Genomic DNA, 25,631 nt, shown 5'->3' with positions numbered 1-25,631 from the left:
ATAAATAGCAACTGATGTCAAAATGTTTTGTGCCTTTATAGGATGATGAATATGTAGTTAATTTTGGAAAATCTTACCAGTGCTTAGGTGCTATGATTATGAATCTTGATAGTAACCCATAGATAGGTTTGTATTGAACCATCCAAATAAATTAGTAATTAAAAATGACTGTTGAAATCCAAGAGTTTCCTTAGTTATTTTGAAAGCAGTGTTAGGTATGCAAGTTCCATCTACTTTTGTGATAAAGCTTTTCTTCTGTATATGTATACGCATAACACAGAAGGTCAATGGCGTTTGTATAGCTGTGGTATAAACCATTATTGATATTTGTCAGCCCAGTTTGTGATTATGAAGAAAAATACCAGTTTAGTAACTGAATAATGTTTGGCAATGTATAGGTTAAAAGTCAAAATCCCTGGAGAGGTCCATCTAGTGTATCTGTTGAGAGGGGGATTTTGCCCACATTGTGTGTTAGCTCTGAATCATGACAGAAGGATGAGGTCAAGTCCTATAATATCTTTTGTGAGTAAGATAAATGATTGATTGCGTGACCTTTCCACCGAAAGGCTAAGGCCCTATGACAAAGGTAACTTGTGTAATTTTTATGCAACAGGGTGAAAAGCTAGTTCTACAGTAGTATGAAAGTAAGATTATGATCTTTAAAGGTCAAGGTCATGCTGCAAGGCCATCCTGTTTCCTTGCTGAGTAAAAGAATGCTAGCGGCGCTCAAAACGGTAACATGAATTATGTTTTTTAGAGATTTTGCATATTGATATCCCCGATGTTTTTGTTGTCAGAAGTTAAAACATGCATTTTTAAAAGTAATGTAACTTCTTTTTACATGAGAAGAATATTAATATGTTCAGGATCATGCAAGAGAATTCATTTAAACATTTTAAGCTCACATGTAAATAGAATAAAATGTTACATTGACTCTGTTATGTTCATGTATTGTGGGCTTACTGTCTAATGTGAATTTCGTTATTTTGATTTGTTTCTCTGGGCACCTTAATGTGCGTTGAACTTTTTATTAAAATTTAAGACACAGAAATGTTACATTAATGTATGTGTTAGGACAAATACACAGAATGGAGAATATTCCTCTATTCAGTTGTTCTATCCAGTCCATTTATAGGTATAATAACACGTAGACACGTACTGTGACAGGGTTGGGCCAGATGGCTATAGGAGAGTAATGAAAGGCAGATATTAGCCCCAGGCTAAGTAGGTCCCTTTTCCCTGGGTAAGGTACCAGGGAAGGTTCCAGAACAATCAGGAACCTTCTGGAGACAATTAAGACAGGCTGATTAGAACACCTGCAGCCAATCAAGAAGCTGCTAGAATCAATTAAGGCAGGTTAATCAGGGCACCTGGGTTTTAAAAAGGAGCTCACTTCAGTTTGTGGTGTGAGTGTGAGGAGCTGGGAGCAAAAAGCACTAGGAGCTGAGAGTGAGAACGTAGACTGTTGGAGGACTGAGGTGTACAAGCATGATCAGACACCAGGAGGAAGGTCCTATGGTTGGGCTAAAGAAGGTGTTGGGAGGAGGCCATGGGGAAGTAGCCCAGGGAGTTGTAGCTGTCGCACAGCTGTTCCAGGAGGCACTCTAGACAGCTGCATTCCACAGGGCCCTGGGCTGGAACCCGGAGTAGAGGGCGGGCCCGGGTTTCCCCCCCCCCCCCCCAATCCTCCCAACTCCTGGTCAGACAGAGGAGGAGTCGACTTGGACTGTGGGTTCAAAAAAGCGGCCAAACTGAGAGCTGCCGTGAAGCTCCAAGGCGAGCAAATCCGCCAATAAGCGCAAGACCCACCAAGGTAGAGCAGGAACTTTGTCACAGTACTTAAGGCTATGTTCCTGCCATTACTGCCAAACATGAACATACTGTATGCAGTGGCAAGTGTCCAGATATGCTACAAGGTTTATCTGATGTCTGGGAGATACTGCCACCATTAGGCAGGATGCCACAGGTCAGGCCACCCCCATGCTGCATTGCACTTTTTACTACTGTTACCAAGAGCAACATGCTCATTCTAACTGTTGCTGGCTAGCACTTGCTGCTTAGTCAGCATCCATTCTCATCAGCTACTCATGCCTCATTAGGTTTTGGTTTTCACCCCATTGGGATAGGTGGATTTCTGTGCTAAAAGCACTTTGTGTGCCATGGCAAGATGCCACCTTGCTGTCCACATTGTATTCACCACTGTTTGTGTGCCACCTTGTAGCGTCTTTTCCCTCTTGATGCGCCTGGACACCCAGGGGCAGTGTTTTATAACTCAGACTTAAAAAAAATTAAAAAAAGTATGACTCTAAAAAGCTATTTTTATAAAGACAAAGTGGATGCAAAGTACTATGAATTAAATGTTTTGTTTTGTTTTTCCTTTCTTCAACTCAAATGTAGTTAATTTAACTTAAATTTTACTTGGGGGGAAAAATGGCCATGGGTTGAAAACCTATGTGCCAAAGTAGAATCTGTGGGGTGGGGAGGGAAGGAAGTTACTTATTGATTTTTTTTTTTTTTTTTTTTTTTAAAGTTTGGGAAACACAAAAATCTTCATTTGACTCGAGTGCATTCAGATTGGTGTTTTTACATCCATCTTATACCATTAAGCAGGCTAAATTGTAAAACAGGAAGAAAAGTCTTGCAGCTATCTTTTGCTTGCGCTTTCATGATAACTAAATATTTATGTATATGATCTCTACCTTTGTGGTTGTTTCGTGGTAGACTATAGGTAAGATAATTCAGTTTAGATAGCAGTTTGTCATTTATTGGCCATATCTGAGAACATAAAACCACCTAAATGAAAATTGTTAAATCAATACTTCCTCTCTACACTTATTCTTTCAATGGTTAACCTCTCACAATATCCCCAGGTACGTGTTTTATTATTTATTATTAATAATAATTTTTATTTTGCCAGCTGGAGAAACTCACCTACTTTCATTACTTGAATATTCTGTAATGCATTTATGCATTGTCTATCAAATGAATATCTTCTATCATAGAATATTATTATCTTTGTACTACAGTCAATCATACAGATGTTACAAAGAAGTTCATTTTATAGGTTTTTTCCCATTTTTATTGTCTCCTTGATCCAAATATATACACTTGAGCAAAGGTACAACTGCAAGACTCATTAACTTGTTTCTGACAAAAATGTTCTTTACTTGTAATGTACTAACACAAGCCATTAAGCCAGAATTTCTTCTGGCAGAAACAATCATAGCAGATGGCACCTTTTCTCTCTATTAATTTCCGATTGGACATGTACTTTGGCTTGTTCAGTCATGTCATAGTTGTAACATAACAAGGATCACTCAAGCAAACACAATGATGATGTAGTTTTACAGTATCCACAGCCTCTACCAACTTTCTACAGCCGTAGAGAAGGTTGCATTGCTCCAGCCTTTTCTGTCCTTTTCAGTATAAATTTAACACATTCCCTAAGGTATTTGATTAAAACTAAATGGTGAAAGTAATTAAAACTGAAAGGGTATTTTTAATCTGTTGCTTATTTTTTTCCCTGGCTACTGTTGATTTTTATGTTGGTTCTGCTTTTACTTGCAGTTAACATCTTTCACCAAACCTGGAATTTCCCAGGAGTCCCCTTGCAGACTTAATGTGTATTAGTACTTTTGGCATTACATTATTGTCTACCTTTTTAAAAAATAAATCAATTAAAATGCACAACTCTTCAATTAAACTATAAGTCAGTAGCCTGAGACTTCAGGCATTTTCCAAAATGCTATGCAGGAGTAATGCAAGAGACACCTGGCAACTATCTTTTTGTTGATTGTCTTCTATTCTCCAGTTATCACAAAAATACTGGGAAGATGAAGCAAGTCCTCCAGCATGGACGACATTATCAGAAACAAAACTTGGACCCTTCATTAGCAATATAATTCTATATAGTCCCCATAGTTCTTAATGTAAGCATATGGAACAATATTTGCTATTGCATGTACCCGTTGAGCATAGTTGTTTAACCATTATAATACGAATGAAACATAATGAATCTGCTTATAAACATCAGTGAATTATCTATATATGAAGAACATGTTTAGGGATAGCCTAAAGTGTTGCAATAGGACCATCACACTTGTTTTTAATGGGATGAATTTTTTGCTTTTCTGAATTTCATTTATAGATGTAAAAATGGCTATAGTATTTAGTTAAAAGCAAACAAAATAAAACACCATACCCAGTGAACAAAATGTTTGTATATTTGGCTACATTATGGATACTGCATGTAGATCAGGAGAAAAGGTGGAGGGTTATTTGTTGTCTTTGTGTAAAATTTCATTAAACTTATTTATAGAAGTGTCATTAAATTATAGTAAATGACAAATTTGTTCTAAGTTTTAGCAGATAATATAATTCATATTATGCACTGTAATATTTATATATGAGCCTCTCGTATAAATTGAAATCTTGTTGAAGTGTTCCCTAAATACATCACAGAGAGAACTTCTTTCAAAAACAATAGGTATTCACTGGGGAAAAAGCCAAATCTCATTATATTTATCAAGGAATTAATTAAAAATCACACAGGCGTGCAAACAAAAAAATAAAAACCAGAAATGGTAAACTTTTCCTCAAAGATTCATGAAAGCATTAAGCTTAAAATCAGATGAACCTTTCAGTGATTCAGTGCTGTTCAAATGGCAGTCCTTGTACATTGTTACACTTATAAACAAAATTATTTCAGCCATTGTAAAATTATTAGATGATAATGGATTTTAACTGTTATGGGTTCCAGACTGTTGCTGAACAATATGATGAGAAACGTCTTTGTTCTTTGCTATATGCCACTATATTGCATTAGTAAGTTTTTTAAATATTTAAAGGCAGAAAGGATTTATTTGCTTGTATGTAAACTGTGTGTGTGCTGAGAGAGATATTTTTAGTAAGTTAATATTTCTAATTACAGGTGGCCTGCATGCAGTTTATAAATGCCCTTGTCACTTCTCCAGAAGATCTTGATTTTAGGATACACTTGAGAAATGAATTCCTACGCTGTGGACTGAAGAAAACATTGCCGGTAAGTCGTTTCCACATGTTCACTACAGAAATTAAAATAATTATTATTAACCTCAAGACAATGTTATAAAACAAAAGTAAACCTGTCTGAGGCAGCCTGGTTGAATTTTAATGTTTCATTCAAATCTCAGTTAAAGGAAAAGGTGAGTGAGAAATCACACCACCAATAATGACTCTCACCACCAGTGATGACCTGCCTGTCGAATCCATTTTCATTCTACTTCCTGCCTAATATTTTAGGCATTCTTTACTTGTATTTAGGAGCTGGTAATATTTTAGTAGTTTTTAATAATTTTATTCTGAACACAAGAGATTATGCAAAAAAAAAAAAAGCAGTTAAGAGTTGCTTTAGGAATCTTTCTTTCTTGCTTTTGGATATCAGCATAACACAATCAGAAATTAATTGGTCAGTTACTGTGACAGTCCTAACGGACTTAGTTTTCATTATGCACCATTTGTCAAATGAACTTCAATATATATCACTTTGAGAGCAGATAGTAATAGATCTGCTTTCCATTTAAAATTATTTCTACAATTCTGTAAAATCCAAGCTCTCCTGCTTGCCTTGACCCCTCTCCAATTTTATTAATTTTTTAAAAATCAGATGACAAAATCAGTGAGCCATTTAAACACTCTTTCTTGGAGAGGACAGATATTACAATGCAAATATTCCTAGTATGAAGATGCTATTATTAACTATTAACTATTATTAACAGTAGGGCATCATAGCATACATGTCTGCTTTCTTGCTGCGCTGTTTTCTATAAGTAATGGAATACTGTGTGAAGATGAGATACCTTTATCTAAAATCCTCTATTTTTTTATTATTGTACTTCATGAACTTTAATCTCTTGGTGTGCTTCAGCTGGCTCAGGTGTTGCATTACGATGGAGCACAGTACTACTTCACTGTATCAGAAAATGGGAGAGAATGCATCAGGTGCCCTCCACCACATAAGAAGAATTTCGTTCTATATGGTGTTCCAGAAACTGACAGCCAGGATACATCTAGTTAATGTTGAATACAATCATAAGTACCTTCATTTGGATACATGTGGCCTTGGAATGCTGAATTAGGGTTTGACCCTTACAGCTGCCAGTCCAGAAATAATGGCTACCTTAAAAAAAAAAAAAAAAAAAAAAAAAAAGGAGGGGCAAACAAAAGTTCTACTCTTTGGGGTAGGAATGAGCCCAGTGATGTGGGTGTTAGGTCTGTCATGCATCGGATTTCTGCTGCTATTACTTTTGGAAGTGGAGCCTGTGCAGTGTTAGTGGATATAGGTGCAGTATCCTGCTGCTTCTAATACTGTCAGCAGGACTTGATGTAGCTACATTACTGATCCTCTTGCCACAGTGCTAATCAAGTACCTTCATTACTCTGAGTACCAGTAACAGCATGTAGATTTAAAAGTTTTGAGGTTTTGGACCACTGTTCACTTTTCATTCTCGGTTTAATTGAGAATTTTGATCTGAAGCTTCTGTTATCACACTCAAGTTCAAGATATTATCTCATTTTTATACTTCTAATTTTTAATCTTTTTTTGTTCAGGTGGATAACTGAAGGAGGCCACTCTGTTTTTCTAGTTAAATATTAAATGTACTCTGTTTTTTGTTCTTTAAGCTGCTCCACTGAAGAAGTTTGAGGGACATTTTGCTTTTTCTAGCCATACTGTGAAGAGGCTTAAATATTCATTTTTTATTTTTTTGAGTTTTGACAGACAGTTTCCCAACGAATTTTAAAACTGTGTCAGCCCCATATAACGATTTTTCATAGTTTCCTCTGCAGGTGAGAAATACACAAATCATGGTGGCTGAGTTTTTGAGATGGAAGGGAATAGCTTCTGACAAAATGAAGGTTATGTCCCTGAGCTTAGTTACTATGTTGGTAGTGATAAGTTCTTTGAGATCCTGGGACTTCATACTACTTTTAATAAGAGTAAATGCCTTTGATGGAAGAAGAGGTCAGTACCTTGGCCAACTCCTGTCCTACCAGCATTACTTGAATCTTCCTTGAGTTCATTAGGGCTAGATGCTTTTTTGGTGGCTTATCTCATGCAGATTTGATGCCATTTGCTGAAAGAGACAGCTTGGTGTCATTGCTATGTTTCTAGTCATGGAGCTTGTGGGGTATCTCTGCTTCTCCAAGATTTCTCGTAGAGTCGGGAAGAAGATAAGAGTACTGTAGTGTCTGCGTGTTGCAGTTCTCTGATCCTGTTGAAGATAAATGGTGGAATTCCTTGTTGTAACATCCACTAGCATCTTGTAAGTGCATCAGCTGCACCATGTCATTGACTATCAATGTTGGTAAATGCCAAGTCTTGGATTCTACGTATGTGGTGATACAGTTTGAGTAGGAAGTGTAGGAGGGACACAAGGTGGCACAGGAGATTGTCCACATCAAGTGTTGTTTTTTGTGAGAACCAGCTGGAATATTGTTTTCTTTAGAGAAGTTAGTAAATAGTCCTTTCATGGTGACATTCCAGGTTTTGTATATAATGTGTCTAGTTTCCCTCCACTAGCTTGCTACAAAGTGAGAAAGGATAGTGATAAGTTTAACAGGTCGTGATCCAGCCATTCAAGTTTTCAGTGGCTTTGTGTGTGTTTGATGGTTATTCCCCTCCAGATGAAGGCAGGAGTCCAAAATCTCAGATGTGGTGAGATGAGATTGGAAGATTTATGTGAAACAAAGACGCTAAGTAAACAAGCCCGGATGCTCTTGCGTGCCACCAAGTGAGATCTAGTCTGTTGGCTGAAAGTGGTTCAGAAGTGTCTGCTCTATTCAAACACTGTTATTCACAGCAAGGAGAAATATCAACCCAAAGACTTTGAGGAAGGCTGTTTGACCTTGAAAAGAAATTACTCTTCCGAAGCACTGTGGGCAATGTAATCTCTATATGTTTCACCACAGCCATCATGGAGAGGATAATTGTACACCATGACCTTAGTGGCCAGCATAAGCTTAAATGGGTCAAGGTAGGAACCACACTGCACAAAACTTTTCTGTCAGAAGCCTTTTGTCGCAGATAGTTTCCTTTATGCTGTGTGAGTTCTGTCAAAGCTGTGTCTTGCAACACTGTTTCCAAGTCCCATGTGTGGCTGAGTTCCAGGACAAGCAGCAATTGACAACTACCAAAATGTTGGGTGAAGATTCATTTGGGGAACAAGTAGCTGGAGTGGAGGCAGTCTTCATCTGGCAAGCTAGCAATCTGTCTTCAAGCAGGCAGTTGGAGAGAATAACACTGGGTGAAATTTAATGGCCTGTTGTCCTGAGAGAAATTTAGTGGCCTGTGGTATACAGGAGTTCAGACTAGAATATGTATTCCTTCTGGCCTTAGAAACATGTATTATTTTATACAAACACCTTTATAGAAGGAAGCAGTCTTTTCAGGCCTCTGTGGCAAGCAATTACAGCAGCAGTGAGGACCAGTGCCCTACAAGAAGATTTAATAGTTCTGGTGACCCTAAGGAGAATTTGACCAGATATCTATGACTGATCCATCTATGTTAATCACGAAACCAGTCGAAAGTTCAGAATGCTCTGGAGGCAGATTTCATCCATTGGGTCAAGAGTAGCATCAAACTGCTTGGGACAGATGTGTATTGGAAGTGGCACAAAATAGCTCCTCAGTTTCTGAAATTCTACAGAAAAAGTCGTGTGTGTGCGCGTGTATAGGCTTGTTGAGAAACATCAGTGTAAGCACTGAGCTTGTCCCTTTCAGGTCTTGCCACTTCGAACGGAATGGAATATAGACTTGTTTCCTTTCTATGGCTCTAATGCTCCTAAAATTTTCAGGAGATAATGCTGCCCGCTTCTTGTTTACAATGTCACCCGAAAGTGAGAACATGGCACTTTTGTAGCCTGCGTTGCAAGGTATTTACCTGTCAGAAAAGCTAAACATTCGTATGCCCCTTCATTCTTTGGCCACCATTCCAGAGGATATGCTTCCATGCCGCTGATGCTCATTAAAAAAAAAATGTGTTAATTACATTTGTGACTTGGAGGAGAATTGCATGTCTCCTGTTCTGTTTTACCTGCGTTCTGCCGTATATTTCATGTCATAGCAGTCTTGGATGAGGACCCAGCACACGTTCGTTTTAAGAACACTTTCACAGTAGATTTGACAAAATGCAAAGAAGGTACCAATGTGAGATTTCTAAAAATAGCTTCAGCACTTGACCCATGGTTTAAGAATCTGAAGTGCCTTCCAAAATCTGAGAGGGACGAGGTGTTTCAGAAGACTTTAGAAGAGCAACACTCAGATATGGAAACTACAGAACATGAACCACCAAAAAAGAAAATCAATTTGTTGGTGGCATCTGACTCAGATGATGAAAATGAACATGTGTCAGTCTGCTCTGCTTTGGATTGGTTTCCAGCAGAATCCATCATCAGCATGGACACGTCCCCTGGAATGGTGGTTAAAGCATGAAGCGACATATAAGTCTTTAGCGCATCTGGCATGTAGATATCTTGCGGTGCCGGTTACAAAAGTGAATGCCTATTCTCACTTTCAGGTGACATTGTAAACAAGCAACAGATAGCATTATCTCCTGCAAATTTAACCAAACTTGTTTCTCTGAGCGATTGGCTGAAGTAGGACTAAGTGGACTTGCAGGCACTAAAATTTCATAGAATAACAGAACTGGAAGGGACCTCAAGAGGTGATCGAGTCCAGTCCCTTGCACTCAAGGCAGGACTAAGTATTATCTAGACCATCCCTGACAGGTGTTTGTCCAACCTGCTCTTAAAAATCCCCAATGATGGAGATTCTACAACTCCCTAGGCAATTTATTCCAGTGCTTAACCACCCTGACAGGAAGTTTTTCCTAATGTCCAACTGAAATCGCCCTTGCTACAATTTAATCCCAGTGGTTCTTGTCCTATCCTCAGAGGTTAAGAAGAACAATTTTTCTCCCTTCTCCTTGTAGCAAGCTTTTATGTACTTGAAAACTGTTATCATGTCCCCTCTCAGTCTTCTCTTTTCCAGCCTAAACCCATTTTTTTCAATCTTCCCTCATAGGTCATGTTTTCTAGACCTTTAATAATTTTTGTTGCTCTTCTCTGGACTTTCTCCAATTTTTCCACATCTTTCCTGAAATGTGGCACCCAGAGCTGGACACAATACTCCAGTTGAGGCCTAATCAGCGGGGAGTAGAGCAGAAGAATTACTTCTCATGTCTTGATTACAATACTCCTGCTAATACATCCCAGAATGATGTTGCTTTTTTTGCAACAGCATTACACTGTTTACTCATATTTAGCTTGAGATCCACTATGATCTCCCAGATCCCTTTCCGCAGTACTCCTTCCTAGGCAGTCATTTCCCATTTTGTGTGTGTGCGCAACTGATTGTTCCTTCCTAAGTGGAGTACTTTGCATTTGTCCTTATTGAATTTCATCCTATTTATTTGAGACCATTTTTCCAGTTGGTTCAGATCCTTTTGAATTCTAATCCTATCCTCCAAAGCACTTGCAACCCCTCCCAGCTTGGTATCGTCCGCAAACTTTAGAGGAGAATTCTTGTTTTAGTCAGATATTCCAATCTCTCTCAACCCCTTGATTTGTTGGTTGCCATTGCCTCACTCTTCACTCATGAGCCATATTCCAAGTAAATCTCAAAGGAGTAATCAGTTAAGGCTAGTTTGCAGGTTATGTTAATGAGTCTAAATTGTTAACTTAGCTGGCAATAGATCATCATCTACCTTTTGTTCTTTCTGTTTTTCGCTCAGTTAACCTCAATCCAAAGTTCTTTTCTTTTGTTTTCAGAGATTTGAAACTTCTTCAAATGCTTTTTTACACATGTAACACTTCTGGTATGCATGCACCATATGCACTTGGGATCAGAATACTTTAGCCAATAGTGTCAGTTGACCATACCTGCTTCCTTGATGACCTCGAGCCCCTCCTCCCTCATGAGTATTAAGAGGGCCCGATGACCAGCTGGCTCGGTTCCTTTCAGTCACTTATATCTGTGAAACAGACCAAGCTAGCAATCTCCACTTTTTCCCATTTGCATATTTTATTATGGTTCTGTAAATTACTTATTTAGAGAAGACTCTTTTGACAGACTCAGATATTTCTGTATGAATTCTGTTCCAGGGTGTTTAGTTGTGATGCAGCACAAGAGAAGTCAAAACATCAGTCCTTCAGAAGTACTCAAAAGGAGTAGGAGCTAAAAATATTGGACTTTTTAGAAGGGTTATTCATCAGCTATCCTTCAACTTCACAGAGTGAACTATCAGGCCCTTCTAATATGTTACAATATTCTTATGTGGAGCAATGTTACTCAAAGGAATTTAAATCTTTGTACAGGGTCAATTAATGGCTAAATCTCCCTACAAGCCCCCACTGATGCTGCTGAATGCTCAGACTTGATGGCAGCCACAATTACTATGCAGTGTGCAACATAACTCCAGTTTTGTGGGTTGCCAGTAGAGGTTCAACCTATGCTGGAAGGACCTCCCCTTTGTAGCAAGAATGTTGATACAGAGCAGAAAGCAGTCTGCGAGGACAAGTGATTTTGAAAAAATGGAAGCATGTCATCCTTGGCTTACCAACATCACCTTTCCCCATAAGAGACTTGAATCTTTCATATCCTTTAGTATCTTGATAGATAAGCTTAGCAACAAACCACATATTTTTAAGGTTATTACATGTTCATTTGACTATTTTTGCACATCCACCAATTCAATACCATAGAGTTTTTTCTCACCCTTCAGTCAAAAAGTTTGTTAAAGGTCTTCTGAGAGTTTTTCTCTGATAGACAGCCTCTTTCCACCCCCCAAACCTTGGGATCTTAATGTTATACCTACCAGTCTGATTGGACCTCCATTTGCATTATTAGCTTCATGCTTGTTACTCCATTGTTATGAAGATGGCCACCTTCTTCTTCTTTCCCTTATCCCATCAACTGCAGTTGGGTCATCTTTCAAGCATCTGCCATCATCTGTCAGAGGCATCCCTAAGATCCACTTGCTTACCTTTTTCTTTGATGCAGTCTATCCATCTCTTCCTCTGTTCTGCTTGGACATCTTTCCTACCACCCTCTCCTGCTGTGCTAGCTTCACCAGATTGCCTCGTTCATCCTCTGCATGTGCCTGAACCAGTGAAGTGGTGCTTCCTGGATTTTGTTAGGCACCTCATGCATTTTGACTTCCATTTTTAATTTTGAAATATGTCTCTTCATGTAACTCCTCATGGTGTGAAGACATTTCAAGCATCTCTGTATTGAACCTGCAGTCGCTTTATTGCCCATGCTTCTGCATGATACAACATTGTCGGGTACACCATTTTTACACAGTTGAGCTTTTTGTCTCATTGGCGTATGCTTGTCATACACTGCTCCTGAGATGATGTTGCATGCTTTTCCAGTGCTCCCCTAACTGGATTGTATTTCATGTTCAGTCTTGCCATTGCCATGACCCAGCAGTCAAGGAACTTGAACTGTTCAGTATGATTTAGTCTTACTCCACTAATCTCTGTGCCCAGGTTCCCTGTGGTACTGCTGTTTACCCATGTGACCTCAGTCTTAGTCGTGCTCATTTTCATCCCAGATCAGTTTAGCTGGTCATACCACTGGTTAACCTTTTCCTTTTGAGGATGCCCTTATTGCTATTTTGTCTGCATATAGCATCTTCTTGCCTTTTCCCACTGGTAGCTGCCTGCTGACATAGTCTGTCAATATAATAAACAGCACACCTCTGGTGTGGTCTGACTTTCAGTTCAGAGACTTGTCATTCCAAAATGTGTTCAGATCTCTGTTTTGGGTGATATATAGAGGCAGTCACCATAGTTTTTAGATTCTCAGGTATGCCACATTTCCTCTGCACTGATGCGACGATCCGTCTGTCCACTTGATCATATTTCTTTTTTAGGCCTATGAAAGTCCAGAAGCTATCTTGTTGGTATCTTTACTGGATTAGACATGGCATCTGTAGTTACTCATTGTTTTCTAAAGCTGAACTGCTTTTGTTCACGGAGGGGTTCCACCATTCTCCTAAGCCTAGGGTCCAGAATATCTTCCAGTATCTTTATACCATGTTAAAATAGTTTTATTCCTCGGTAGTTATTCTTATGTATGGGAACCAGGAGAGACTTGCACCAGTTTTCAGGAATTTTCTTGTCTTGCCACATGGCTTTAACCGATTGGCTTATCCATTTTATGCCTCTTTCATCCAAAACTTTCACCAGATCTGCCATCACTTCATCCGGTCCCGCTGCCTTACCATTTTTTATTTCCTAAACTGCATTTCTCTTCTCCTCCATTACATCAGGACTAAGCTCACTTGTTGACAGCTCTGGAAAGCTCGTTTTAGGCATTCTGAAAGTATTGTTTCCACCTCTCCTTAACTTGTTCAGGTGTTACGAGCAGTCTCTCCCATCATCATTTACAAATGGCATTACCTTTCGGTAATGCTGTAGATCTTTTTTTCCAGCCAGCTGTGGGTCATTTAAAAGCTCGACGTATGAATTGTTGAGGGCATTCTCTTTGGCCTTCACTGCCCGCTTGTTAGCTCACTTAGCTTCTTTTGTATTTGTTTTCATTTATGCTCTATGGATGAAGATGGCGTTCATCATTGCAATTACATCGGTAAGCAGGGTCTGTGAATTGCAAGCTCTGATGAAGGAACCCCTGTACATGATTTTTCACAAGGATAAATTCACACTCCACTCACGTCCTAAACATCTTCCTAAAATAATCTCAGATTTTAATTTAAATCAGTCCATTCACTTACCTATGTTTCCCTCCAGAGACTGATTCAACTATGGGTAAGGCTGCTGCACATACTCTGCATATCCTCTGATCTCTGCTGCTTTATTTGTCTAGAACAAAGCCATTCAAGCAGTCCCCTAGGCTACTTATTTCTGTTGTTGAGAGATCCAAGAGTTAGGCAGTTTCAACTTGGAGGATCTCTAATTGAGTGTCACATTACATTATGACAATTATGAAGCTACATTATGAGGGGGCCAATTTAGAACTCCCAGGTCATGTTAGGTCACATTCTTGCAGAGCACAGGCCACATTTTCAGCCTCTCTTAGGCCTTGTCTACATTACAGGGAAAAGTCTATCTAAGCTATGCAATTTGAGTTACATGAATAGTGTAACTCAAGTCGATGTAGCTTAGACGTACTTACAGAGGGATCCAGACTACGTGATGTCAACAGCAGATGCTCGTCCGTTGACTCCCCTTACTCTTCTTGATCCGGCGGAGTACAGGAGTTGACGGGAGAGCGATCTGTGGTCGATTTAGCACATCTTCACTAGACACGCTAAATTGACCATCGATGCATCGATCGTCATGCGGCGATCCCCTGGTAAGTGTAGACGAGCCCTTAGGGGAATGCCCGTAGCTGATATATGTAGGACTTCTACTTGGAATAATACATGTAGTTCGACTAGCCATTACTCTTTAGTTCAGGCATCTTTTTCAGCTGCCCAATTTTGGAGGGCTGCTTAGCAATCTTCGTTTAGACTCGTGGTATCTCCTCTGTCTATTAGATGGTGCTTGGAAGTCACAAGAAGTGGAACATGTGAACAAGTACTTGAAGAAAAGAGGAAAGTTGCTTCCCTTTAGTAACTGGAGTTCTTCCAGATGTGTTCCACAACCTGACCTCTTTTCTTCACTACTATCAAGTCTAATATTCTGATTTGGTAGAGGTGCAGGAACTGAGGATTGATTGGTTCCCCTGCCTCCTTTATACCCCTGAGGTGGGAGGTGCTTAAGATTATCAGGGAGTTGGTGTGACCAATGGACACTTGCTGGCTAAAGTGCGCAGGGCACATGCACCTGGATGTGGAACACATCTCGGAGAATTCCAGTTATGAAGGGTAAGTGACTTCCCTTTACAAAACTAGATAAAAAGTTGCCAGAAACAATAGGATTCATTATTTTAAGAATATCTCAAATCAGCATCATTACTTGAAAACTGTTGTGCTGATTAACTATTTTCTCGCATGATAAGTAACAACAATTCTTATCAACCATTTTTACATAGAAATTATCCAATGGATAACTGAGGGAACAGAAAAAAAAGTACCTTTCTTGAACATACAATAGAACTTCCTTGCTATAACTTGATTCAATGTCATCTGAGAGTAGGTAATACACCATTGTTTTAGTAAAAAATCTTGCTGTCGCAACACAGTGTAACTTTTTATCTTAAGATCAAAGCTTGGAGTTCTAGGCAGAAAGGACAGATGATTTTGATGCAATTTTTCATGTCGTTTCTTGTTTACTGATCTTTTGATGGATCAAACTTGTTCCTAGCATAGTAAGCTACAGTTATGATATTCAGTTACCTTGAAATAGCTTAATGTATGCCAATGTCATAAGAAAGATATTACCATAAGAGCATTTCTAGGCTAAAACTAATGTTGAATATGAAGGTGCTCGTTCATACCTTGGTCAGGTTGGATTGATGTGGTTTCATTATTAATTGTTTTCCCACTAAGTTTCTGAAATTAACTCCAGTTTCTATAGAATTCGCTAAAAAGGGATGTCATTCGGACTAAAGCCTCCCATCACTTTACACCAGACCTGAAAGAGCCCCTTGGGCTCCAGATTAAATAATATTTTAACTGTAAAGCATCATTAATTATGTTGGTATACAAATGTGGAATGACTTCTAATTGAGAGTAGTTAAGGTTGATCTCTACACTCAGCTGTGATTATATTTGTGGAAAATATCAGGATCAGATGGCATCTTCTACTGCCAAGTCCTGCACATGCATTTTCTCTCTTGTGGAATTTCTTGACTCCACCATTCAGATGTGTGAGAAGTGGGCACGCTTTTAAATCAAGCTTTAATTTATTATCATTGCTTAGACTTCTGTTTGTTTTTAGGGATTTGACTTTGTATTGCTCCACGGTAAATGTCTCTTATAGTACCAAGGCCACTATATATAAAGCAGATTTGTGGGTAGATTATGACGATAATTTTATTTTACACAATTAACGACAAGCATTACTGGCTTCTCAGCCCTTCAAAGGCAGTTTAATATTGCATAAGTCCTTCCAAAGGTATTGATGGAGAGCCATAGTAATAAATTGGTCCCCCTGCCAATGTCTGTCTTCTGCTTTCATCTCAGTTGAAACATGACATAAACTGGATCTGTTCCCTTGGAAGTTACTTTCCAATATAGAAGAGCTATAACTTTTTTTTCTTTTGACACCACCTGATGAAATTACTCTATTTCCAAAGGAACAATATTGAAATAACTTGTTTCCTGCATTTCTATGTGTTATTCCTTTGGACTGATGCTTGAGGCACAAATTAAAGCTCATTCAACCAGAGCTGAGGCAGGGACAGTAGCCAGCCTTGGGTCAAATTTCACCAGCTGAGATTTGCATGGGAGCTTCTTGGAGTTCATTGCACATTCGCCAGGAAGGTTATTGCCTTTGAACTGTGTTCAGAAGATATTTTAAATTAGGTTCAGGATCATATATAGACAGTTTCTGAAATTAGAATCTTATGGGTATCTTTGTGCCTATTTATATCATATTCTTCTGCATCTGGCACTCTGGATTTCTCCTATAAACAGGAAACACCTGCATATTTTTTAAAAATTTATATTTCCACTAGTTTCTTATTCTTGTAGATTTTATCTTAACTTGTTATGTCTCAGATTTATAAAAATGTCTGAAGCTTTGTTTCTCGAAAGAAGATGTGGAGAATACAGTATTTGTATTGAAAGAAATGAAAACTGCCATGTATAATTTACTGGGAGAAAATCTACCTAGGTCCTTATCCATCAGTTACTCTCCTGGTGCGACCCTTTTTTAGGTTACTGTAGTTACAGTCAGTCAAAAACTGGGGGAGGAGGGGAGTTACAGCGTTCTGCTTATATTAAATAATCCCCTTATGTTGGTCCCAAGGCATAAAACATTGTATGACAATGCTAATACTGAAAAATAGGAATACTGTATGTGTCACAAGTGCACTTTGAATGTGTACAGCTTAATGTAATTGTAAAACCCAGTTAAAATGCACCAACAGTGTAATAAATATCCATAGTTTTTGTAACCACACACATTCCCCTCCTTTTAAGGAAAAACTTAGTGTATTTATTTCATTTCTGTGTGGATTTTTAATATGTTAACATCTCAGGGTTTAATTTTTGCAACAGGTATGCAGAAACTATTTACATATGCACTAAGAAATTAATGTAATGTATAAATGTCTCCCAACAAAACCCTGAGGATCTATTTTACCTATGAGATTTGACAGCTGACTGACAGCTGAAGTGAAATGTGATACTACATTTCATATGCAAAAGAAATTGAGGTCTGGATAAATTTGTAGTTGTGCATTAAGTGGTTTGGGTGTGATAAACTGTGTATTAATGAAAAAAGAAAAGGAGTACTTGTGGCACCTTAGAGACTAACAAATTTATTTGAGCATAAGCTTTCGTGAGCTACAGCTCACTTCGTGCGACAAGTACTCCTTTTCTTTTTGCGAATACAGACTAACACGGCTGCTACTCTGAAACCTGTGTATTAATGGTGATCTGACAAAATTTTTATTTTAATTTTTTTTTTGTTATATGGGAATGTTCTGCATTAAGTAGAAGTTAAACCTTAATATCAAGTCAATGACCATCTGAAAAGTGCTTTTCTGGGGTAATCTGATATACTACATCACCAGGGTAGTTTATGCTTGCCATAATTTTGATTTTAAAATGTGTTGAGCTGAGCAATCAAATTCCCCAAGCAATAGTAGTGTGAAAAGTTGTTAGTGTAGACAGGCACTAGCCTCTGCATTTAATAAAATGAGGAATGCTTATGTGAGAGACGATAATAGAGCATTTGTTTCTGGCCTTAAGAGGACCAATGTCCGGTCAGACTTGTAGTATTTGCTTCATACTACACTATATTACCCAAAGTGAAAACTCCACTTTGAGACTAAAGGGAATTTATAATTACCAGGCTCAATACCTGCCAGAAATCTAAAAAATTAGTTGAAAATAAATGCTCATGAAAATATGATAAACCCTATATATTCCCCGAAAGTAAAACTCAGGGGAAAAAGTATTGATACCTCAGTACACCATTCTAGCCTCACCAAGCAACATGGGACAGATACTATTCTCTGAGAGGTTTGGGAGGCAATAGGTAAAGCAGTGTGTACAAAGTTAAAACACAATAGGTCAGTGATATTCAGATTGAGGCTCAGGAGCTGCAAGTGGCTTTTAATGTGTCTCCTGTGGCTCTTTGCAGCACATGATATTAAAACATGGTGTGATTTAATTATTAATCACGTGTCTATCTAGATGTCTTGAGAAATCCACAACTATTTTTAATGTTAATTGTAGTTCAGTATTGTCATGAAATGCTATATAAATATCAGTGTTGCCATAAATTATGCACAAATTACCTCATTGCACGTTAAGTGGTGTAGGAGCTGTTATCAGGCTGTTTGGAAAAAGTGTGCGTTCCTTTAAGGGAGAGGGAGCCAGGACATGACTTTCTGCTGCAGACCAGGTTAGCCTGGGACATAAGTATGACCATACTGGGTGAGACCAAAGGTCCATCCAGCCCAGTATCCTTTTTATGGACAGCGGCTAATGCCAGGTGCCCCAGCGGGAGTGAACCTAACAGGTAATGATCAAGTGATCTTTCTCCTGCCATCCATCTCCACTGTCTGACAAACAGAGGCTAGGGACACCATTCCTTACCCATCCCGGTTAATAGCCATTAATGGACTTGACCTCCATGAATTTATCCAGTTCTCTTTTAAACCCTGTTATAGTCCTAGCCTTCACAACCTCCTCAGGCAAGGAGTTCCACAGGTTGACTGTGCGCTGAGTGAAGAGGAACTTCCTTTTATTTGTTTTAAACCTGCTGCCCATTAATTTCATTTGGTGGCCCCTAGTTCTTATATTAGGGGAACAAGTAAATAACTTTTCCTTATTCACTTTCTCCACACCACTCATGATTTTATATACCTCTATCATATCCCCCCCTTAGTCTCCTCTTTTCAAAGCTGAAAAGTCCTAGCCTCTTTAATCTCTCCTTATATGGGACCCCTTCCAAACCCCTAATCATTTTAGTTGCTCTTTTCTGAACCTTTTCTAATGCCAGTATATCTTTGTTGAGATGAGGGGACCACATCTATATGCAGTATTCAAGATGTGGGCGTACCATGGATTTACATAAGGGCAATAAGATATTCTCAGTCTTACTCTCTATCCCTTTTTAAATGATTCCTAACATGCCGCTTGCTTTTTTGACTGCCGCTGCACACTGCGTGGACGTCTTCAGAGAACTATCCACGATGACTCCAAGAACTTTCTCCTGATTAGTTGTAGCTAAATTAGCCCCCATCATATTGTATGTATAGTTGGGGTTATTTTTTCCAATGTGCATTACTTTACATTTATCCACATTAAATTTCATTTGCCATTTTGTTGCCAATCACTTCGTTTTGCGAGATCTTTTTGAAGTTCTTCACAGTCTGCTTTGGTCTTGACTATCTTGAGCAGTTTAGTATCATCTGAAAACTTTGTCATCTCACCGTTTACCGCTTTCTCCAGATCATTTATGAATAAGTTGAATAGGATTGGTCCTTGGACTGACCCTTGGGGAACACCACTAGTTACCCCTCTTCATTCTGAAAATTTACCATTTATTCCTACCCTTTGTTCCCTGTCTTTTAACCAGTTCTCAATCCACAAAAGGATCTTCCCTCTTACCCCATGACAACTTAATTTACGTAAGAGCCTTTGGTGAGGGACCTTGTCAAAGGCTTTCTGGAAATCTAAGTACACTATGTCCACTGGATCCGGCTTGTCCACATGTTTGTTGACCCCCTCAAAGAACTCTATTAGATTAGTAAGACGTGATCTCCCGTTACAGAAACCATGTTGACTTTTGTGCAACAATTTGTTCTTCTGTGTCTCTGACAATTTTATTCTTTACTATTGTTTAAACCTAATTTGCCCGGTACTGATGTTAGATTTACTGGTCTGTAATTGCCAGGATCACCTCTAGAGCCCTTCTTAAATATTCGTGTTACATTAGCTATCTTCCAGTCATTGGGTACAGTAGCTGATTTGAAGAACAGGATACAGACCATCATTAATAGTTCCGCAATTTCACATTGGAGTTCTTTTAGAACTCTTGGGTGAATGCCATCTGGTCCCGGTGGCTTGTTACTGTTAAGTTTCTCAATTAATTCCAAAATCTCCTCTAGTGACACTTCAATCTGTGACAATTTCTCAGATTTGTCACCTACAAAAGACAGCTCAGGTTTGGGAATCTCCCGATAGCATTGATAACATTTCTGAGAATTCCAGTGATAATTGATAAATCATTATCATAAGAGTATATAATCATAAAAAATTCTTCATTGATGTGAAGAATTGTCTAGTATTTAATTGAGATGTCAGACAAATAAAATTGTGTAACAATTGCAAATGTTATATCTTCAACAAATGAATTAAATACGTATATTCTGAGAATGGCTAGGTAGTAATAAACACTTTCTAAAGCATTTGGATGATTTAGGCTCCTAAGTCCTGTTTTAAAATGTGATTTAGGCACTTCAGCTTTTCAGTTTCACTGAAAGTCAGGAAGTGTGTAAATTACTCCCAAAGTGAGTTAGACTCCTAAGTCATTAAATCCTTTTGAAAATTGTACCTCAAATCTATAAGGGCTTAATTACAGAAGTTATTAGAGTGTTTTGAGAGGTCAGTTCTCATGGCCATAGTGAAATAGCTTAATCAAAGCCTTGAACTTCCTATATAATATCTGTGGAAGCAACAGAAGTATCATTATTCATCTCGGTCAGGTCTGTTTCATCTAACTATAGATTCCACATTGCTGACATTTTCCTTTTAGACTCCATGCCTAGTCATCTTACTCTCAGTCGACTTCACCATCTTTGAATATTCCCTACTTGTGGTTATTGAATGGCTTTTGAAAACTGCAACTTGAATGGAGACATAGTAAAAGACAATCAAGGTGATATATTAATCTCAACAATCTCTAGCGTGGCATGCTGTGAAAATGTTGAGTTAGGGAGAAAAAATGTTACATATTTGTGGTGCATGTGCATTAATGTAATGTATAAAAAAAAAACAATGACTGAGTTTTTAGGTAGTAATTAAACATCAGTTTGAGGGGAAAACTATTGTATGGGCTTCAAGAAGTACCGTGCAGGAAATCAAGCTACATAGTTTTGGAAATGTAAAGCTTAAAATACACTCACAAAAAAAACCCCTTATTTTTTTATTATACTTTTTTGGTAATCCTACAGCAATAATGTTGTATACAAAAACAAAAATAAAATAAAAAGTTCCTGCCATACTTGGGACTGTTGTACTTGAATATATCAGTATGTTTTTCTCTATTAATGTTGTTTGTTCTTATCACTATTTGTCAAAGGGACATATACAATTGTCTTAACCACATGCTTCCTTCGGGTGTCATGTAATACTGTTTTCTTGCTTGAACTAGTGTGTTAAGAATGAAAGTATTAGCAATTAGTTTACTGTATTGATCTCCTGAAACCTGTAGGTAAAGAAAATCTCCTGTCTAAAACACACACAAGAGTAGAAAGCTAGAAGCAGTATTCTTGCCATAAAATCTTCTCTCTTCAGAATCAGACAATGAGCTGTAACCTGTTAGGTTTTTGGTTCTTTTTAAAACAAAGTTTAATTGGTCTTCTGGTCAGTTCTATCTTGTAGTAATGTATTTACTGAAGGAAAAAATTCTGCTTAAAAAGGATGACAAACTGGTTTTGAAATGTGCCTTTTGAAAACTAGGACCTAAAAGAGAAAGAAAATGAAGAACTTGATATTCAGTTGAAAGTGTTTGATGAAAACAAAGAAGAAGACTTAATTGAATTGTCACATCGTCTCAATGACATCAGAGCTGAAATGGAATATCCTTTTAAAAACTCACTAATTTATTTTAATTTTTATGTATATTCTCTGTAAATATGTAATAAAATATTCTAGATTAAATTGATTGGTTGCCGCAGTTAAATTATGGTCTCTTGGGTCTGTATGTTTCAGGTAGTTTTATGTTCCGGTAGCTTTAATTTGAAAAAGTGTTACATAAATATACCAATATATATAAATACATGTTACCGTATATACTCGATTATAAGCTGGTTCATTTATAAGCCGAGACCCGCAAGATGGATAAGTAAAAATGGAAACTTTTTATGACCCATGCATAAGCCGACCCTGTAATTCAGGGGTCAGCAAACTTTGGCTCCTGGGCCATCAGTATAAGCCGCTGGTGGGCTGAGATGGTTTGTTTACCTTGAGTGTCTGCAGGCACAGCAGTAAACCTAAGTAAACAAAGTGTCCCGGCGCGCCAGCTGCTTACCCTGACGGGCCAGTACAGCAACTGGTGGGGAAATTCTTTTGGGGGGAGAAGCTGGGGGTCAAAGTAACCACCCCCTGTGACCACCCCCCACATGACTCCACCCCTAGTCAGGGACCCCCACACTCATATCCCATCCCATCCCTTCCCACCTTATCTGGGGACAGCCAGGGGAGACTGTCTCTGGCTGGAGCTGCTCCCACAGGCTTGGCAGCGTGGCCTCAGCCTGCTCCGGCGGGCCAGGCTGGGCGGCATGGCTGCAGCATGTTCCAGTGGGCTGGGCTGGGTGGCATGGCTGCAGTGTGCTTCGGCAGGCCAGTTGGCGCGGCTGCAGCCTGCAAACCCTGGAGCTGCAGCTGCTTTGGAGGCTGGGGGGAGAGCAGCGTGGCCAGAAGCGGAGAGACTCTGGCCCCGCCTCTTCCCTTCTGGCTGTGCTGCTTCTCCTTGCTCCCTCTTTTGTGGGGCGGGACTGTGTCCCACCTCTCCCTCTCTATACCGTTCATAAGTTGACCCCCTTCTCTGATGGTTCCCTTTTTTACTAAAAAAAAAATTCAGCTTATGAACAAGTATATACGGTAGTTTACAAGTCATGGAGGGAAAGTAATCTTTCATGAAAAAGGACCTTTCATTAAACCAGTAATTTTGCTCTGTCAGGTAATGATTCTTATAAATTAAGAAAATATACAATTAGTAAAAATATGCAATTCAGTTCATGAAGCCAAACGCTTAATTTTTTTGTGGTATTCAGGGGGTGTTTTGTGTATACAATAGGCTGCTCTTTTATTAGATAATGAATTCATTTTTACAAATGCAAAATTCTTTAGTGTGTTTAATAACATGGTATGCACTCCTGAACGTCAGGCATGTCCTTTAACATTTACACACAGATCTTATCTAACTTTCACTGGTATAATAGACAGGTTGTGATATGGGGACATTCTTAACCTTGCGTTCCAAAGTGCCAGCCGTATTCTTGCCCCTTTCTAGTTGATGCCAGTAAACTCATCACATGTGTATGTGGGTAAAGACTCTGGGTGTGATTTTCAACTGCCCTTGGGTGAATCAGTTGAAGGTATACCTACATAAAACTGGTGTGAAATCAGAAATAGGCATTTAGTTTGCAGCTTTATGGAAAATTTCAGTTTCATCTGGAATGAAAAAAGTTAACTCAAATCCAGAAGTTCTTCTTTGAGTGCTTGTTGACGTCCATTCCACATTAGGTGTGTGCGCGCTACGTGCACGAGTGTTGGAAACCTTTCCTCTTAGCGGCTCCCATCAGGCCGGCGGGCCTCCTGAGTGGCACCACTGCGCCGTGCATATATACCCCTGCCGGCCCGACCCCCTCCAGTTCCTTCTCACCGTCCGTGGCGGCTTTGGAACAACCTCTCTCTCGTAGAAGAGCAGTCCCTTAGCCTTTAGAGTAGCTGTTATCAGTTAGTTTACATACAGATTGTGGACACTTAAGTCATTAGGTGCTTGGAGGCCTCCAGCACCTGTCCCGGGCCGCGGGGGAAGCCGCAGGCCCACAGCTTCAAGGCTTGTGCATGTACCCCAAACCTATGCCAGTTAGCGACCCCCATGACTCGTGTCTACGTTGCCGGGGGGACGGACATCAAACTGAAAGGTGTAGGATTTGCAAGCCATTTAAGCCAAGGACAAGGAAAGAAAGAGACTTTCGTCTAAAGCAACTGTTGATGGAGGCTGCATTGCAGCTGCTAGGCCCCGGCACTGACCGTGTTCCCTGGTGCGGCCCCCCGCCGCAGCCTAAAGGAAGACGTGGTCGTTCCCTGCACAGGAGGCTGGCGCCTCCCAAGGCCCCGAGTGCTGACAAGAGTGAGAAGGCTGCGGTGCCGGCGCTGACACAGGCGATCCTGGCAGCACAAGCCCCACCGAGCCCAGACCTAAGTGAGCTCAGTGTGGACAATGGGCTCGAGGGCATAACAGATCAGCCCTCTACGCCTGGCACCTTAGAGGCTGCAAAGGACCTCATCGAGCTGTCGGCGGCGAGCCCCCTTCCGTATGGGGAGAACCGTCCGGTGCCCATGCCTCGGTTGCTGTCGAGGGGGTAAGCCGGCAATGGTGTGCTGCTCTAAGACACCATCCCGGTACGGCTCCGGGAGTTGGTCCCGGTCGAGCTCCGACTCTGCAGACTCGCACTTGCCAGCGGCCCAGAAGGAGCTTGTGGCATCGGCAGCGGGTTGACGTGAGGAAGCACCAGAAAGGGCACACCGCTCTCAAGCACTGCCCAGAAACCGGCACCGGGAGGAGTTGAGACGGCCCTCGCCAGAGGTCTCCCGCAGACGGTCCAGGGAATGGTACCTGGTACAGGTCCTGCTCAGCTTGGAGCCACTCGTTCGAAGAACAACAGTTACGAGAAAGTAAGTAACTGGTTTTTACCAGCAATTCCTAGGCCTAACTACTGCCATGCCAAGCTGCTTCATACATAGTTCTAAAAATGAAGCTTGACCCCCAAAACGAATGTGACAAATATCTGAGCAAGTCCCCCCCGCCTGCTCCATTCCTTCTCTAAGCATGGGAAATGGGATATTGGCTTACTTACCTTATTTACCATTGGAGATGCTGTCTGCTTCAGAGACAGCCACATGCATCTGTATAACTCCAACATTCAGGCTAACAAAGCTGTGCATTGGATATCACTGTCTGGCCCTAAATAAGGGAAGTGCTCCCAGTTATTTCCCGATTCATGCCCATAGAAATTAACCCTTTTCAACATGTGCCACACGGGATTGGTATGGTGAACTGGCACCCCTTGCATTACTGTGGTGTTCTTTAGAATCTCAGCCCTTTTTTAAGCTGTTAAGATGGCAAAGAAAACTTCACAAATGTATAATGAGTGTAACCAGTGCCAGGAGGACTACATGAGTCTGCAGTAAGCTGAGAAGAATGCCTTCAAGATGTGAACTGTCCCATTCATTTTAGTGGATATTAACTTATTAACAGTTTCTTATCAGTTAAATCTTTCATGTTGTCATACCTGTACATTAACTGGTATTTTGTTTGTCAACTTTCAGGCCCACCATGAGATGAAAAGTTGATAGAAACAAATCTCTAGATTCCTTGGATATAATAATGAGTAGACAAAATAAGTATAATATTCCCAAACAGACATGAAACATGTAATCGATATTTATAATATATATAATCTAATTTTGTTCCACTCTTAAATTAAAATGCCAAATTCATTTGTTGTATGAATTAATCACAGAACCTCAACTCTTAATGATTTCAAAATGTTT

General features: G+C 39.6%; 1 protein-coding gene across 4 annotated transcripts in view; it reads left to right on the top strand.

The window, feature by feature from the left end:
- The window catches only part of DIAPH2 (diaphanous related formin 2), an 807,400-nt gene that overhangs the window by 166,701 nt on the left and 615,068 nt on the right, over window positions 1-25,631 (top strand). For all 4 annotated transcript variants that reach the window (XM_074964437.1, XM_074964436.1, XM_074964435.1 and 1 more), the window contains 2 exons: window positions 4,931-5,041; window positions 21,807-21,925. In XM_074964437.1, coding sequence (XP_074820538.1) covers window positions 4,931-5,041; window positions 21,807-21,925 — 230 coding nt within the window. The remainder of the gene's footprint in view (window positions 1-4,930; window positions 5,042-21,806; window positions 21,926-25,631) is intronic.

This window comes from Natator depressus, chromosome 9 (genome assembly GCF_965152275.1).
Source record: "Natator depressus isolate rNatDep1 chromosome 9, rNatDep2.hap1, whole genome shotgun sequence".
In the NCBI taxonomy this organism is placed as follows: Eukaryota; Metazoa; Chordata; order Testudines; family Cheloniidae; genus Natator; species Natator depressus.
The sequence above is the reverse complement of the archived record's forward strand: the minus strand, read 5'-3'. Positions and strand labels throughout refer to the sequence as shown.